Source organism: Pelmatolapia mariae, linkage group LG10_11 (genome assembly GCF_036321145.2).
Source record: "Pelmatolapia mariae isolate MD_Pm_ZW linkage group LG10_11, Pm_UMD_F_2, whole genome shotgun sequence".
Classification (NCBI taxonomy): Eukaryota; Metazoa; Chordata; class Actinopteri; order Cichliformes; family Cichlidae; genus Pelmatolapia; species Pelmatolapia mariae.
Window position 1 is genome coordinate 72,355,649 of NC_086236.1, and position 16,683 is coordinate 72,372,331.

General features: G+C 39.3%; 1 protein-coding gene across 1 annotated transcript; it reads right to left on the reverse strand.

The window, feature by feature from the left end:
- Positions 1-2,524: 2,524 nt before the first annotated feature.
- LOC134635629 (uncharacterized) lies at positions 2,525-16,101 on the reverse strand. Its single transcript, XM_063485031.1, has 16 exons — positions 15,992-16,101; positions 13,524-13,776; positions 9,322-9,350; positions 8,946-9,219; positions 8,663-8,703; positions 8,099-8,372; positions 7,190-7,237; positions 6,859-6,902; positions 5,782-6,064; positions 5,461-5,504; positions 4,782-5,067; positions 4,228-4,271; positions 3,498-3,736; positions 3,018-3,049; positions 2,812-2,885; positions 2,525-2,635 (listed from the first exon to the last, which is right to left on the reverse strand). Exons 2-13 carry the CDS (start codon positions 13,765-13,767, stop codon positions 3,530-3,532), a joined length of 1,818 nt encoding a protein of 605 aa, XP_063341101.1. The 5' UTR covers positions 13,768-13,776; positions 15,992-16,101; the 3' UTR covers positions 2,525-2,635; positions 2,812-2,885; positions 3,018-3,049; positions 3,498-3,529.
- Between the last annotated feature and the right edge of the window lie 582 nt (positions 16,102-16,683).

Below are 16,683 nucleotides of genomic sequence, written 5' to 3' on the forward strand. Positions count from 1 at the left end.
AGTAATACGTCATGTGAGAGGGCATGGAAAGAGATGTACAGCACACTTTGTATTTTTTCAGTACATCATCACAATGATGCCATAAAGTTTTGACAGCTTATAGAAGCCAAAGTTTTCAGCCAATTCTGCTCCAATCACATGGGTGAAGATAATTAAATTCACCATCTTAGTATGTAATACTTCAAGGTCAAAGGTCAAAGGTCAAAGGTCAGGGTCCCACGATATATGAAAAAGTTTTAGTTTCTATTTAATCATCTCAGGAATGTTTTAGCAGTACCAACACAGTACAATTTATTATGTTAAATAGTATTCTACTTAACTCTACTAGTTAAAGGTGCAGCAACACATTTTATGTTATGAGTGAAATCAAAGAATTAGCTTAAATACTCTTTAAGTGTATTTTCTTACCTCCAACATAACCAGACATGGGAAAGTCATCTGGAATTAAAGGAAAAACAAAATATGAATGTTTGTTATTGGGGTTTGATGTGCTGCATTCAGTGACCAAAAATTATGATTTAGCAGAGAAACAACACGTTCACATTGCTGTTGCTCTTCAATCTGCAGTCGTCAAATAAAAGGATGAAAGTTTTCCATTACACTTTGTGTACATTGTATTATTTAACAGAATAACTAACCTTGATGAACATTACATGTCCAGACTGGTTCATCATCATTTGAGTGCAGGAGTGTAAGCCTGAGTTTTCTGTCTGGATTCTCAATGAACACTTCATAGAAGTTTATCCTGTTATATCTGAAGGTTAACTCCTGTGTTTAAACACACACACACACACACACACATGTCTGGTTTGCTATCCTCGTGGGGACATCCCATTGACATAATGCTTTCCCTAGCCCCTTACCCTAACCCTAACCATTAAAAATGAATGCCTAACCCTAACCCTTACCCTAAACCTAACCATAACCTAATTGTAACCCTGACAGTAAAACCGCATTTTGAGTGTGAAAATTGCTTTCAACCCCGAGGGGACCTGGATTTTGGTCCCCACGGTGCAGAAAGTCCCCACCAGGATAGTAAAAGTCAGATTTTGGTCCCCACCAGGATAGTACGAACCCGTACACACACACACACACACACACACACACACACACACACACACACGTAAGTAAGGACTAATATCAAACATTATGTTCAAAGGTTTGCAGTATTTCAAACAGCTCAACAAACACGTCCATATTGTTTCTGTGCAGAGTGAATTACAATCTGTCTGCTCGTCCTTCTTAGATTTGTATTAATCACTGACTCTGTACATGATGTGTTGCTGAAGCTATTCAGTTATTTCATATTCTAGAAAGCTCATCACTGTTCATCACACTGCTGCCCTTCTGACCCGGCCCCAGATAAGTAGAAGAAAAAGCATGGATAGACAGATGTATGTAAAATACATATTTTGTGCAGCTTTTAACCCACTAAACCATTTTCTATGGTTTAGTGGGTTAAAGAGCCATACATGCTTTGGTTATAAAAGTGTTTGAAGATTGTGGTAATAATGTAAGAACAGCAGAAAATGTTCTTAAAAACAAGCTTCAGACATGACTGAAATGTTTCAGAGTAGAGGTTTATCTACACATACAATGAGGGGCTAGATCTCCTCAGCAGAGCTTTTTACAAACTGTACCTGTGGTTGAATTTCTGCTGTTTCCATGTCGGCTCTGAGGCTGAAAGTACGCTCAGTTTGCAGGTACTTGTCTGGGTGTGGCTTTTTGATTCGTTTGTATCCATCTGAGGATTCTTCCTTGTCTATTCCCTGTTATCAGATGATATCAGTCAACAGCAGCTGAAGATTTTAAAATTGGGTTTGGATTTAAAATCACAAAATAAATTCATGATGAACTCTCAGGATAATGATCATTTTGGCTTATTACACTTTTATCATTGAGTTTGCAGTCAGTATGATGTCATATTTAAAAACTAATGGTCAGTGTGCCCAGATAATATTTTTCACCTTGTGTCTTTTATAAAATATAAAATCAATGGTACTGTGACTTTCTTTGCCTGCACTGATCCTAATACACTGAAGCTATTCAGTTACCTGTTCCAGAGCAGGATCCTGTCGGATTGGATAGACGTGGAGTTTAAGAAATGATGTGTTGGGTTTATAGTACATCAACGTGTAACAGCTGATTTTCAAAGGAAAGAATAAACGTATCAGAGCCCCTATTAGAGAGAAATGTGGTTCAGTTAACTTGACATGTGATGGTGTGACCTCAGACACTTTTTCCACAACATCTCCACAGTCATCTATGTGAACGACTGCAAACATGTCCAATATGTCAGGGACGTTATCTGCAGGAGAACACAACAACACAAACATGGTGAGAAGAACAGTTTATAACAGTTTGTGCGCTCACTGTCATAAATGTCAAACATCTGAAATTCTTCCTTCATGTCCTCTTACCGATGCAGATCCAGTGTGGCAGGTGAACTTCATTTAACTTCCCAGCAGTGACTGTGACGTCCATCAGAGGACCTGCAGGCATGTATTGTCTGCTCTCCATCCTCTCCATGTGTCCCTCCCAAGATCTAAACTGGTACTGAAAGCTGGTCTTTCCCTTACAGACCCAGCGCAAGCCCGAGACTCTGCATTCAAAGTGTCCTGCTGCAGACTGAAGGCTGAAACAGGAATTAAATACACACTCATGAAGGAACAACAGAGTGAATGGAAATACAGAGAGTAGTCGTGTGAATTGGATGCAAAATGAAGAATTTCCTCTGGGAATAAATCCAAAGCTGAACTGTTTCCTGTAGTTCCAGTTTGCTGTGCTGCAGCATTCAGGAAGTTGATTTACCTGTAAGTTGGAGCCTCGTCTGCATCTGTACTGTTCACCTCAGGTTCAAGTTTAGTCCAATCACTGGAGTCCTGCTGCAGAGGACACTCACTTTAGTCAATAAGTACACATGTTGATTTTTGTAATCTCACATACATTTAAACTAATATAATAAAAGATAAAGCAAGCAGGTGAATATAAGAGATTAACATCAAAGTTCCACATACCTCAAGTTTCAATCTTCTCTTAGGTTCTTGTTCTTTTTGAAAGATAAAATTCAAATTAATGATGTTATGCTAACATTTAAAAAATCATACTCTGTTCACATGTTCTGCTGTGCAGTGCTGTTCTAACACGAGCCACATGTTCAGCAGGACATGCAGGTAATTGAAGTCTAAGATTAAAAATTAGTCATAAAGTAAAGTTAACACATTATTGTAAATAGGCCACAGTGAAAAACCAGAGTTATTGATACGATAAATGGTTGAAATCATGGCTCCCTCACCTAAAAAAAGAAGAAAAAAAAATCACCAAGAGTCTGAAATACATTACTAAAAATTATATACAAAAATGTAAACCTGGTACAAGAGGAAAAGTCCAGAAATAAGTAAAATCACTAGAATTTGTTCTGTCAATGTCTGACTTTTAAGGCTATCTTGAAATCTCTGCTGACAGAATATACGACATTTCTTTTTCACATAATTTACCTTTGCTGAGCTCTGCCAGCCTCAGCACCAGATCAGTCCGGCACAGACTGCTGACCAAGTTTATCCACCATCTGATCCACTAGTTCATCTTTTGTTTCTGTGTACTCGCTCTCTATTTGCGGCAGTTCCTTCTTGAAGCAGGTTAACTGCAGCAACAGCCTGAATTTTTGGAGATCCCTTTGAGTCAAACAACTCAGTGGTTCCAAGACAATCTCACCAACACTGCCCATCGCTGCTTTCTGAAAAATTTAAAGGATACTTGAAGCAAGTGTTTAAATTCTCTGCTGGGATATTTAAGATGTATTCCATTGAATTTAATGGGTGTCATTGTAATACTCATATAAAATATAAAAAAACCACATTTTCATAATGATTTACACTTTTCAGACTGATTATCTGACATCTGCTGCCACTGATTGTATTAAAATATAACATTTATTACCAGTGTTTTATTTTTTTATTTGATTTATTTTCTCCAAAAAGAAAAGATTCCCTTTCCATCAGGGTAATTATTTATGATAACATGAACTACCCTAATATTTACAAAATAATAAAATAATAATAAATAAAATAAAAATAAAAATAAAAAATACAAGTTATTTCAAAAACATTTTGAAACATGCATCCAGTTTAAAGATGCTTTGTCTGTTTCATCATGTATAATGTTCAAGATGAGGATGATTTACAGCCTGAATCTACTGAATGAAAGCTGAGTTAAAGTCACACTCACTCGCTTCAACAGTGCAGCTCCATGTTCATCCACACAGTGTTTCTCTGAGGAGGAAAGACATTTACAATCAACTCTGAGGATTCAAACATCATCACACATCCAAGTAGAATCAGCCTTCAGATGACACAGATGATTTAAAGACAAAATCATGTGAAACTAAATAAAATGACATAAGAACCCAACAAAGAAACCCTCCATCCAGTCCAACCAAACTAACTGGAGGTTCCCAGCTGTGATAATGAGAGAGAGGGTACACCTGTCCACCTCAGGTTTTAAACAGACAGACAACCTTTCACAGCCACATTTAAATTAGAACCAGCAATAAAGCCAACAAGCATGTGTTTGGACTGGAAACCAGAGCACTCTGAGGAAAAGCATGCAGGCACAGGGAGAACATGCAAACTCCACACAGAAAGGTTCCAGCCAACCAGGAGGCTCAAACACACAACCTTCATGCTGTGAGGAGACAGTGCTAACCACTGCACCACCATGACACCACCAACACAAAAACCTGTTGATGACACAGAGTTTACACTCATGCATGTTGGTCTTACCTCTGGATGCTGAGCTGCTCTCTGATAACTTCTGCACCACATCAGTTCTGTTCATGCACATGAAAACTTCTCTGGTCACCTCCACAGACTGCTGACCAAGTTTATCCACCAACAGATTCACTACATCTGCTCTGACTGATGATGGACTCAACCTCCGTGAGACGTATGACAGAGACCCCACAGGAAAAAATATCTGTAAGAGCCTCTTAAATTTCTTGAGCTCCTCATTGTTCAAATCATTTAAACTTTCTAAAAGCAGATGTTTAACAGCTGCCATTGTTGCCACCTGGAACAGTCAACACAAATATGGGACATCAGTTTATTTATTCAAACAAGGGCCGTTATATTGATGACAATATGTTTATGAAAACTATGAGGAAAAAAATCTTTAATCTTTAAAGTGTTTGATGTTTTCAGATTTCTCTGTCCTGTTGAAGAGTCAGGACAAATGTACATGCTGACATTTCCTCAGCTCATCCTCAGTGGTAAAGACATCCTGACATTAGTGTTGGAGAAAATTACTGCTGAAGAAGTCAAACTGAATGAAGCTTCAGTTTGTCACAAACATCCAGCAGAAATCATGAGAAAAATGATTCAACATGAGAACTGATGATACTTTAGTACTCTGACTTTCAGCCTGCTGTCTTGTACTGAATCAGAGAGATGTGACATGACTCACTTTGTGGATCAGTGCAGAGCGTCGTTCATCCACAGAGTGTTTCTCTGAGGAGAAAAGTGCTCAAAGTCACTCATGACAAACACATTTAACAACTAACTGACAATTATTCAGAAAATATGACTTTGGAAAAATGGAAGTGTTTTGATTTGATATGGTTTCTTTTTTATGTATTTATTTATATTTAAAAAGTTTTGAAGATGTGTTTTATTTTATCTTTATTACAAATAATATTATTTATAAAGTCAAAGAAGACTTTACTTAGAAGTTTATGAGACATGTCATAAACTTCTTTTTTAATAAGTTTTGATTTTGTTGTCTTACTTCTAGGCAGTGAGCTGCAGTCTGACAGCCTCTGAGCCAGATCAGTTCTCTTCATCTTCTTTAAGACCTCCATGGTCGTCTCCACTGACTGTTGGCCGTAAGTCAGCACCATCAGAAACACTGTGTCCTGCAGGCCTGTCCACTTGAACCGTGTCAATGAAAAGTTTGAGTCATATTTGCGATGAATTTTTCGCAGGTTCTTATTAAACTCATGTAGCTCTCGATCATTGAGAGCATCCAGAGTTTCCAGCAGCAGCTCAATATCAGACTCCATCGTTTCTACCTGGAAAATTCAAAGAAAATGTTCATGAGATAAATGTGACATTTCTCACTTTCAGGTTTGTTTGTTTTCTCATCAACACTTTAGAAATGTAGATGTGTTTAGATGACATCATCCATCACATAAGGTGATGATGTCATTGGTCATATTTGTCACAATGATCACAAACAGCTGATTAACAATTATTCTGCTTCTGTTAACAAGTTCAGGACTTTTCTGACCTGCTGCAGACCTACCTCACTGCTGTTAGGAATAAAAGAAATATTTTTAATGTGTATCTGCTCATTATCTTGTTTTATGTACTTTAATAATGAAGGCTTGTAGAGCAAGGCCACCTTTGACTCACAAACAAGTGCTCAGCTAGACTGAAAAACAGGAAGTTTTAGTGCACAGGCATATTAATAGATAAGACACTGAAATGAGGAACTTTCCGTATAAACAATGTTCAAGCCTGTGTGACGTGTAAAGTACCAAAATACCACCATATAAGACACAGCTGATGATTCTAATGTTGGAGAGCTCTTGCAACTGGCGTTTGAGCTGTGCAGAGGTCTCTCTCTCTCTTCTGGAAGATGATTAAATAAAGAAAGATAAATGTTTTAACACACTATGAGTCGGTTTTCTCTGTTTTGTCATGGGGAAAAAAGAATCGGGTTTAATACTGCACACACTAAACTTATCAAACTTTGACTTTTCCAATCAAAATCAAATCATTTTTTTCTATTGAAGATTTCTATCCTGTATTTATGAAATGAAAGCTGGATGATCTGAAGTCAGACAGATGTGACATGACTCACTTTGTGGATCAGTGCAGGCCAACGTTCATCCTCAGAGTGTTTCTCTGACAGAAAAGAAATATTAAAAGGTTCATTCATGTCTGATTTAACATCAGTGTTAATAATCAGACACTTTGAAATAACTGATACTTTGATTTCATTCTGATGATCCTTGTAAGTTGGATTAATAACAACATTAAACTTGTTAACATGAAGTCATATTTGATGGAAAACTATCAAAGTGTGAGGAAATGATCCAGTTCTGTTTCATTCAGTAATTCTTCTTCGTCTTCTTCTTCATCTTCATATCAATGAGTGTATTTATTGATTGATGTGTTTTCTGGACACTGACCTTTCTCTGTTTCCTCCACATCAAATCCTTCAGCTGATGATCCTGCAGCTGCAACACATTGAATACAAACTGTAACTACATCATACAGACACTGTGTGTGTCCTTTATGTGTGCTCATCCTGAGTATAACACTGAGTCCTGACAATAAAAAGCTTTAATATTTCACTTTCAGCTGTGCTGACTGAAGGCAGGAGGAGGCCATAGTTACACAATCACAGAGAAATCAATGAAAAGACTTTGAATCATTTACCTCATACAGCTCGTCTGTCTCCATAGTGGAGTTTAAATCAAAGCTAACATAAAGATCGATTTACAATACAAGACTGATATTAATCAGCTCAACATGCAAAAAACAAAGAAAAATATTTTCAAAGGAAAGAAGTTCAAAGAGCTTTAAAACAACATTTACTAAAGAAAGTCACTGATTCAATAACCTGAATATTTTTTACTTAAAAAAACTCAAATATGATAACAAATCTGTCTCATTTTATTGTGTTTGTACAACTTGAATGTGTTAATTTATCAACGTCTGTCAAAAATAAATCAGAAGAAACATTCCTTCATTTATAAATGATAATAAAGTTTATATTATGCAGTTCTTTATGTGAGTTTCTCTGATAGGTTTTGATTTAATTCTTTAAATTAATTTTTACTGTAAGGTGTAATATTATATTTAAAATACATCCACACACAGTTAAGAATAATCACATTATATCTGATGTATGGATTTGTCTATTAATTTATGCAGCTTATGATTATTGTACAGCTCTCCTTCTTGGCCAGGACACTCTTGTAAAACAGATTTTTAAAGTCAGAAGTTTATTTTTTCCTGGTTAAACAAACTTTAATGAATTAAAAAAAATTGTACTAAAGTTATTACAGACACTCTGACAGATTATTTCCTCTTACCTTTGAGTCCTGAGCTGCTCTCTGACAGCCTCTGCACCAGATCAGTTCTCTGCATGTCTGTTAAAACCTCCCTGATCACCTCCACAGACTGATGACCACATTTATCAATCATCACATTCACTGTTTCTCTTCTGTCATTACTCAGTTTGATTTGTGGAAGACTCTTCTGAAAACGAGTGAACTGCAGGAGCCTCCTGAACAGCTTGAGATCCTGATCACTCAAATCCTCCAGTGTTTCTAGAAGCAGATCTGTAACAGCTGCCATTGTTGCAACCTGGAAAATTCAAAGCAAACATTCATAAAGAAAAAATGTTTCCTCACTGAGAAAATTAAAGATTTATGTTTTTGTAGCTGTTTTAAACTCTGAATGTTTTTAATGTTTTCTCTGAAACACTTTGTTTTCTTTTATTATCTTATTTATTAAGATGTATTTATGTAAACACACTTTTTAATAATGTTTGATTTTAAATCTAAATAAATTTTTGTGACAACTGTTTAATCTAAAAGATAAAATTATGATTTTCAAACTGCTCTGCAGAGTCAGACAGATGAGACGTTACTCACTTTATGGATCAGTGCAGACAGATGTTCATCCAGATGTTTGTCTGAAAAAAGAGAAAATAACAGAAATAGAAATAAGTGTTTAATAAAAGTTAATCGAGCTTTAAAAAAATGCACTGAGATAAACAAAAAAATTACATTTAAACCTGCTGAACATCATTTTTTGCCCCTCGTCAACAATGCTCTCTTTTCTCTGTAAATCTGACTGTTTCTAATATGAACTGAAGCAGAAACACTTTAAGAACCACTTTTATCATTTTAACATGTTTTGTCTTTATTATCTTACTTTGAGCTTCTGAGCTGCTGTCTGTCAGCCTCTGAGCCAGATCAGTCCTCTTCATCTCCTGTAAAATCTTCATGATCTTCTTCACTGACTGTTGGCCAAAAGTCCTCACCATCAAAAACACCACGTCCTGCACGTCCTGCAGGTCTGACAGACTCGTTGGGATCATTAAGCCACGTTTTCTTCTCAGGATCTTGATGAAGTCTTTGACCTCGCTGTCACTCAGATCAGCCAGTGTCTCCAAAAGCAGCTCAATAAGAGACTCCATCGTTTCTACCTGGTCAAAACAGAGGTCACATGACTGTGATGCACAATTCAAGTATCTGTTTGATCAATCAAAGCTGAACTGTGTGAAGTCGACTGATGTGACGTTACTCACTCTCTGGCTCAGTGGAGGAAACTGTTTGTCTGAGGAGAAAAGAAAGAGACAAAGTCAGATTAGAAACTGTTTTATCATCAGGCTTTATGAGGATTTAGAACATAAAAGATTTCACATCAAAGTGACACTTAAACCTCGTTAACTCATTAATAATGATTTTAGAGAGAGGCCTAACTTTGTGAATGAGAGGACACACAGGATACTCTGATCACTTTTATGTGTGTGTACATATATATATATATACACACACACACACACATATATAAATATACACTACATGTCTTTGAATGTGACGGGAGTCGAGTCCAGACCGGGGCGTTTCTGTCCAGTGAGGGTCCCAGGCTGCCTCTCCCACGAAAACCAACCGTAACTTGGAGTGAGAAACATAAATATGAAGCCATACCAGCTGGGACGTCACCCAGGTGGCATAGTGGCTCCAGCAGATCCCAGGAAAACATCAGAGATCTCTGTCCAGAAGAGCGCTGTCAGAGTTTTACCCCTGATACTGCTGGATAAACAGAAACTCACACTATTGTTTACACACATGACTATTCATAAAGCTTGTTGCTGTATTAACTAAGACAAATTACTATATATGGTTAGAAAGTGTGTTGTGCAAGCGTGGTTATACAATGTGAGTGGTTATATGATGTGAGTGCAGCCCTCCCAGGATGATGTCAGTATCTCGTCCCAGCCGGGTGGCTTCCTTTACTGAGTACAGTCTGTTCTTCTCAAGGCTACTTGTTCCCTTTATGGAGGTCGTGCAAATACTCATATTTGTGGGTTACATAGTGAGCAAATAAAACGCAGCTTCTCAAGACTCCCAGGGTTTTCCCTGTGGATTATATAGCTTTGAGAAGATATGGATCTATGAAGGAATCCTGCGTTTCAGATTGTTTCCATGAAGGTGGAACACATCTTCAGTGCTGGAAGTGCCTCTCTCACCACCAACCTCTCCCCCAAAGACAAGAACATAATCAGCATTAGCTTAGAGTGCGGTAATTAAGTTAATAACTAAAATTAAAAGTAAACCATTAATTACAATTGATGTGATTTGATTATTCTTTTTACATTATTTTTGTTTTTCACTTTTTCTTTGCTCCTGCCAAGTTGATTTACTCAAATCTGTTGCAATCAAAATCGAAACTGTGGACATACAATAAGAGTATTAATCTATATTAGTCCAAATAGCTCTAATAGGTTGTTGCAGCCTTTCCAAGTCATTTCTTCCCCTGGGGCCGATCGAGAGATAGGCTGCCACAATAGGTGTGACTGATAATAGAATAGAATAGAATAGAATAGAATAAACCTTTATTATCCCATGAATTAGAAATTTGGGTGTTACACAGATCTTATAGCAAGGGGAATATAAAATATAGAAGGAAGACACAAAGTGGTCCTATATATATATATATAAGCAACTGAAGTTCATATATACAGGTAACAATGAACAGAAATATGTATAAAAGTGTACAGAGAAATGTACAAGAATGTGTGTGTGTGTGTGTGTGTGTGTGCGTGCGTGCGTGCGCGCGTGCACGGGGTGTGTGTGATTCTGGTGAAATGCACAGTGAACAAACAAGCTGATGAGTAAGATAACCTGCTGAGAATGACCTGCGGTAGCGCTCCTTCCTACGCTGTGAGTGTAAAAGTGCTCCTACAGTCTCATGCAGGGGGTGGGTGTCAAGGAGCGACTGTGTGCTGGCAGGAGAGGACCCAGATGCAGACTCACAGAAACAAGACGTAACTCAAAAAATGGCTTTGTTTACAGAAAGGGGAAATAATATACAAATACAAATACAATACAAAACTAAACAGGTAAAAACTAGTTAGCTGAACACTCGGAGAATTCCACACAACCATGAGTGACGACGTGACACAGATCTAAGGGAGACTCTGACATAAATACACAGAAAGCTAACGAGGGACGTAGGAGCACACAGGGAACACAGCTGACACTAATAATAACAATGAGACAGGGAAAGAGCAAACACAACATGACGTACACTGACGAGAGACTGTCAAAGTAAAACAGGAAGTACACGACAGACACAGAGACCCAGACTAGACACTGAACAGAGGGAACACTGAGTACAGGGACAAGAGCAACATGAGACACTACTGACTGGGGAACGAGAAGGCAAACACGAGGACAGAAGTAAACCTACACAGAACATGGGGGTACAGGGACCGAAACCTAAGCAGTAGAACTCTCAAACCAAGGAGAACAGAAGAGCTAGAAGTACAAACTGAAACCCAAAACACAACCATCCTAAGAAAACAAAAGTACAAAACTCAAAACACTGGCTCACTGACCCAGGACCGTGACAGTGGGAGGTGCTGTCCATGATGAACGTTAGGTTAGACAACATCCTCTCCTCAAAACATCCTCGATGGACTTCAGCGGACAATCCTGGACAGAGCTGGCCCTTTTGACCAGAGATTAGAGAGATTTGACCTGCAAGGCTACTCAGGTTTCTTCATATCAGGGAAAGTAGGGCAGACACTTGCATGTCAAGGCACTGAGGCTGGACCAGTCCCCTCACCTACATCGGCTCCAGAACCCTGCATTATCTACTGGATAAGACTCAAAGGATCAGCCAGACATGTCTGGATCTGTCCAGCAGCCTCCTGGTAGGACATTCCCAGATAGACTTAAAGGAAACTCATTTCTGTTTGTATCCATAATCTCATTCTTTCAGTCACTCCTCAGAGCTTGTGACCATATGCATGGGCAGGAACATAGCTGCACCTACAAATCTAAAACATCAGGGCCTGCTCTCTCCTCACCAGGGCAGATCAGCAGAGCATCCACATCACTGCAAACACAGCACTAATCTATCTGTCAATCTCCTGCTCCACTCTCCCCTCCCCTGTGAACAAAATCTTTAGATACTTAAACTCCTCCAAATGGGGGAACTCGTCCGTGACCTGGAGTGAGCACTCCACCCTTTACCAGCTGAGAACCGTGGCCTAAAACTTGGAGGTGCTACTTTCACCCACTTGTTGCACATTCAGATTCAAACTGCCCCAGTGAGAGCTGGAGGTCATGACTGAGGGACTTTGTCTCTCCAAAGCGTGCTGCACATGTGTGTCTGTTACATGCTTCCTTGATATGGGTTGCATGACCAGAGCACTCCAGCTCTCTCAGGTACAGTAGAGGCAGCTACGTCTCCAACATTCTGATAACTTTGAGTCTGGAAAGTTCCCCATCCAGACGATGAAGCCAGTGATGGCATCTGAGTCTTTCTTCTTTATAAACACTGACAGATAGTAGATACTGTGTGTTACTTTAATTTAGGACCAGCTGCAACTGAATAAATTCAGAATACAGTTAATAAGTCCCATTTATTAAAACTGTAAAGGTGGAATTGTTTGACTGGAGTCCTCTGACACCTAAACACATTTGTATTTTTAAAGAAGCACCAATCAAAGCAGAAATAGAAAATTGTGTGAAACATTAACAACAAACTGACAAATTCATTAAAAATTTTAGGGATAGAAAAAAAAAACCAAATCTATGAGCTATGACAAAAACATACCACAGACTTCAGTCAGTATGATGAGGGTTAATAGTGACATAATTATAATCTGTAGAGCTGCTTGAAGACTTTCCAACCATGTTGAATGATGTTGGATGTTTTTGTTCTGATCTGATCAAAATACTGTAACTGAGCTTGTGTAACAGTGTTTATGTTGTATGTGATTCCATAATAACCACAATGGATTTGTGATGTTTATTGGCTCAATGGCGCCCTCTCTCAGAGGCAGTGGGTCACAGCACTGTGTGGGATCATTAGGTATCAGCATGTGTGCGACCACTATACAGAGCATGTGACCTCTGTAACTGTCTAACTGTTAATAAGAAGAGTTTCAGTGGTTTGTTGTAATTGTGAAGTCCTGAAACAGTCACATAATATCACTGCACACCGGCTATAAGCTGCTATTATTTTGTAGTGTGCTGTGTTTGATCCTGTAATGAGCCAACCTGCCTGACCAGCACATATTCTGCTCTAATCCACATTATAAAAAGCAGCACTAAAATATAAACGTCTTTGTTCATCATTCACTACACAACACAGAGTCAAGTGATTTTTCTATCAGTCAGCTGAGCCTGGTTTCATATTAATGTGATAAACTATATGCAGTATTCTCACATATTTCATTCTTTGTTGTCTTATTTGTGGTTCCTGAGGTGATACCTGATAATCTCTGCACCAGATCAGTCCTGTTCATCTTCATTAAAGCCTTTCTGGTCTCCTCCACACACTCTCCTCTGTACGTCTCCTCCATCAGCTCCACTACATCCTGTGTGTTTGCTGTTTTCAGTCGGCTCTGTGACATCAGTTGGAGATCTTTCTCTACTTCAGTGAGTGACTTGAACTCAGCAAAGTCCTCTGGACTCAACTGGTTCAGTGTTTCAATGAGCAGCTTCTTAGTCGTCATAGTTACCACCTGGAAAATGAAGAAATCATATTATACATGAAGGACAGCATGTCTGCTGTTTGTTCATTTGATGGATGGAAACTGACTGCTTTGTATTTCACTAATGACAACATTACTGACATGGACGTTTGTTACTTTTCTATCACCCAAATGAAAAACTGGGATTGGACGTGAACGTCAAACATCAGCTTGAAACTCAAATAAAATTGAGAGGATTAGTTTTTGTCCCTAAAAGGACGTCGAGTTGTTTCTAAATAGCTGCTGAAAAAGTTACACTGTGAAGTCATAAATGAACCAGTACAACCCACAACAGTCTCATTTTCTAGCCAAGTGACTAACAAACATAAACAGACGTTTTCACTATTCCTATTGATTTGAATTGATGTTATCTTGTATCTCTGTTGCGGTCAGTATTATCCTCTATGCTGTTGCATGCTGGGACAGCAGGTTGAGGGTCACAGATGCCAACAGACTAAATAAACTGATCCACAAGGCCAGTAATGTTGTGGGGATGGAGCTGGACTCTGTTAGGGTGGTGTCTGAGAGGCAGATGTTGTCCAAGATAAAGACAATCATCAATAATACCTCCCACCCACTGCATGACGTACCGGCTAGTCACAGGAGCACGTTCAGTGAGAGACTGAGATTACTAAAAAGCACCACTGAATGACACAGGAAATCATTCCTGCTCGTGGCCATCTCTCTGTACAACTCCTCCATCTAACACACTGCAAACACTGCAATAGCTACACCCTTTTTACACACGCTCTTTTTTCGTCAATTGTCTTGATATTTATTTATAATCACCTCTGTTGTTCCTTGATATTTATAACTGAGTGATCTGCATACATTAGTTTTATTTCTTAAATGTGTAATATGATGTAATGTTTGGAGTTTAGTCTGTTGCTGTTCCCATTTTTACCATTTCTTCTTGGAGCAACTGTAACCCACATAATTTCCTTAGGGATTAATAAAGTATTCTGATTGTTGAGCTAGTTAATAGGTATGCCCTCATTGTCATCTGTTGTGATTTTATTTTTGAAAGGATGCTTCCTGTTATGTGCGAGAGTTCAATAAACAAAGTCACCTTTTGATGTGAATGTTCCAAAGCCGATGCCCCACGTGTGATTATTCCTCCGTCTAGATATTAAGTTTCTTCAATATTCATGCAGATTCTGCTGGAAGACCCGTCTCTGCTAACACTGATTCTGATTGTTTCAGGATGACCTGCCATTATCCAATGACACATCTGCTTCCTGTATCTTTTGCTCGTTACTCTTCCTCTTCTTTTCTCTTTTTTCTAAACTGAGGACCTGATGGCTTTGAACTTTTCTTGTCCATCTTCCATTGGTTTTAATTTTGCACTCCAGTATGAACACAAATCCCCCAACTCGAGGATCACCACAACATAACCTAACAGACCTACACCTTAGTTCACAGATTCACTTTGTCGAGGGTTTATTTCTGGGCTTTCGCACAACCCAGGATTCAAATCATGAATACACAATGGGCTTTGATTTACATCATTATAAATGAAATGTGCTCTATGTCCCCTGTCGACGGGTTGTGTGTGAGACTTTAAATCATCAAACTGTAAATTATAAATTTTACAGTATTATTGCTCCCTTTACCCCTGGTCCTAAAGTGTATAATTATTTTCTTACTGTTCTTATATTTATTGTTTGTTTACTTGCACTGCTGTAACTGGAGCCTCGTCGTCTCGTCTCTCTATATACTGGAGTGTATGTAGCGGAGATGACAATAAAGTTTACTTTGACTTCAGCAGCGAGCAGGCGCACCGAGGGCTCTCGCGCTCACTTTTCGCGAATTTCGAAAAAACATCGGTGCAAATTATAAGTCTGTATCATGATGTCTGGTGTTTTCGTGTTTGTTGGTTTGTTTTTATTTTCTTTTATTTTGCGAGTTGGTTATTAGATGCTGCTCCAGCCAGCCAGAGAATCCCCCGCCGCCCCGCCCTCTCCTCCCTGTGCCGCAAGCAGCAGGCGCACCTCGCAAACGGAGGGCGCCCTTACTCCCAGCAAATGGGCGATAGAAAACCGATCGGTGCCCATGCAACCCCCAAAATGCTCTGGCATGATGTCGGGGCAGCACCAGTGCGAGCAACTTTTTTTTGCCCATGCCCGTGATCCCGCCCCCACCACGATGCCGCCCTGGGCAACCGCCCATGTCGCCCATATCAAAAACCGCTACTAGCCGCGCTTACCTTCAATAATTCATGTAAAATGTGAACACCTGGAATCACTGCTGATGGAAAATCATTCTTCAGTGTTTGTGAAGCAGCTTAGTGTGAGGCACTGTTCTCCCGCTGCTTTCTCTCACTTTCTCTTAACGCTGAGGCTAAAAAAAACTTCCGCATTTCTGTCTCTCTCTCCTCCCAGCTGTCAGCCCGCCCACATCAACGTTACCTTTGGCTCAGGTATGATTAGACAGAGTGACGTCGTATCTCTTTAATGAGCCTCTGTATCTCCAAGGCAACAATGACGGATGCAGTGACTTTAATAAATACTGAATTTGCTGTATTTTTGCTGCACTATGCTGCCATTCGTATTTGTATGTATAGGCAGGCATGTGTGAGTGTGTGTGTCTGCGTGTGTGGCTGTTTCCTGTAGGCTGGGTGACAGGCACCAACAGGCCTGGTGGGTGTGGCCCTGCTGGAGGGCTGGCCACAGCTGAAGACCATGCCATGCACCTCCTGCTGATGAGGCTCATCGGGGGAGCTATTTAAGAGTGTGATGGAGCTCCCGCTGACGTGGGATTATTGCGTGAGACTCCACGCCAGTCTTCAAGCTCAGTTTTAAGTCAGTGTGTGTGTATGCCCGCAGGTGTGTGGTGTCTTGACAGCTGCTTCTATTGTTTCCCCAGGAGGAGTGTGGAACGCCAGACAGCAGCAAGCAC

Excerpts from the sequence above, each read along its gene's own strand:
- LOC134635629 (XM_063485031.1), bottom strand. The coding sequence starts at position 13,767 with ATGACGACTAAGAAGCTGCTCATTGAAACACTGAACCAGTTGAGTCCA. Across the intron at positions 9,351-13,523 it reads TCTGGTGCAGAGATTATCAG|ACAAACAGTTTCCTCCACTG; the intron begins GTATCACCTCAG and ends TTTTCTCCTCAG. Across the intron at positions 9,220-9,321 it reads TTCCTCCACTGAGCCAGAGA|GTAGAAACGATGGAGTCTCT; the intron begins GTGAGTAACGTC and ends TGTTTTGACCAG.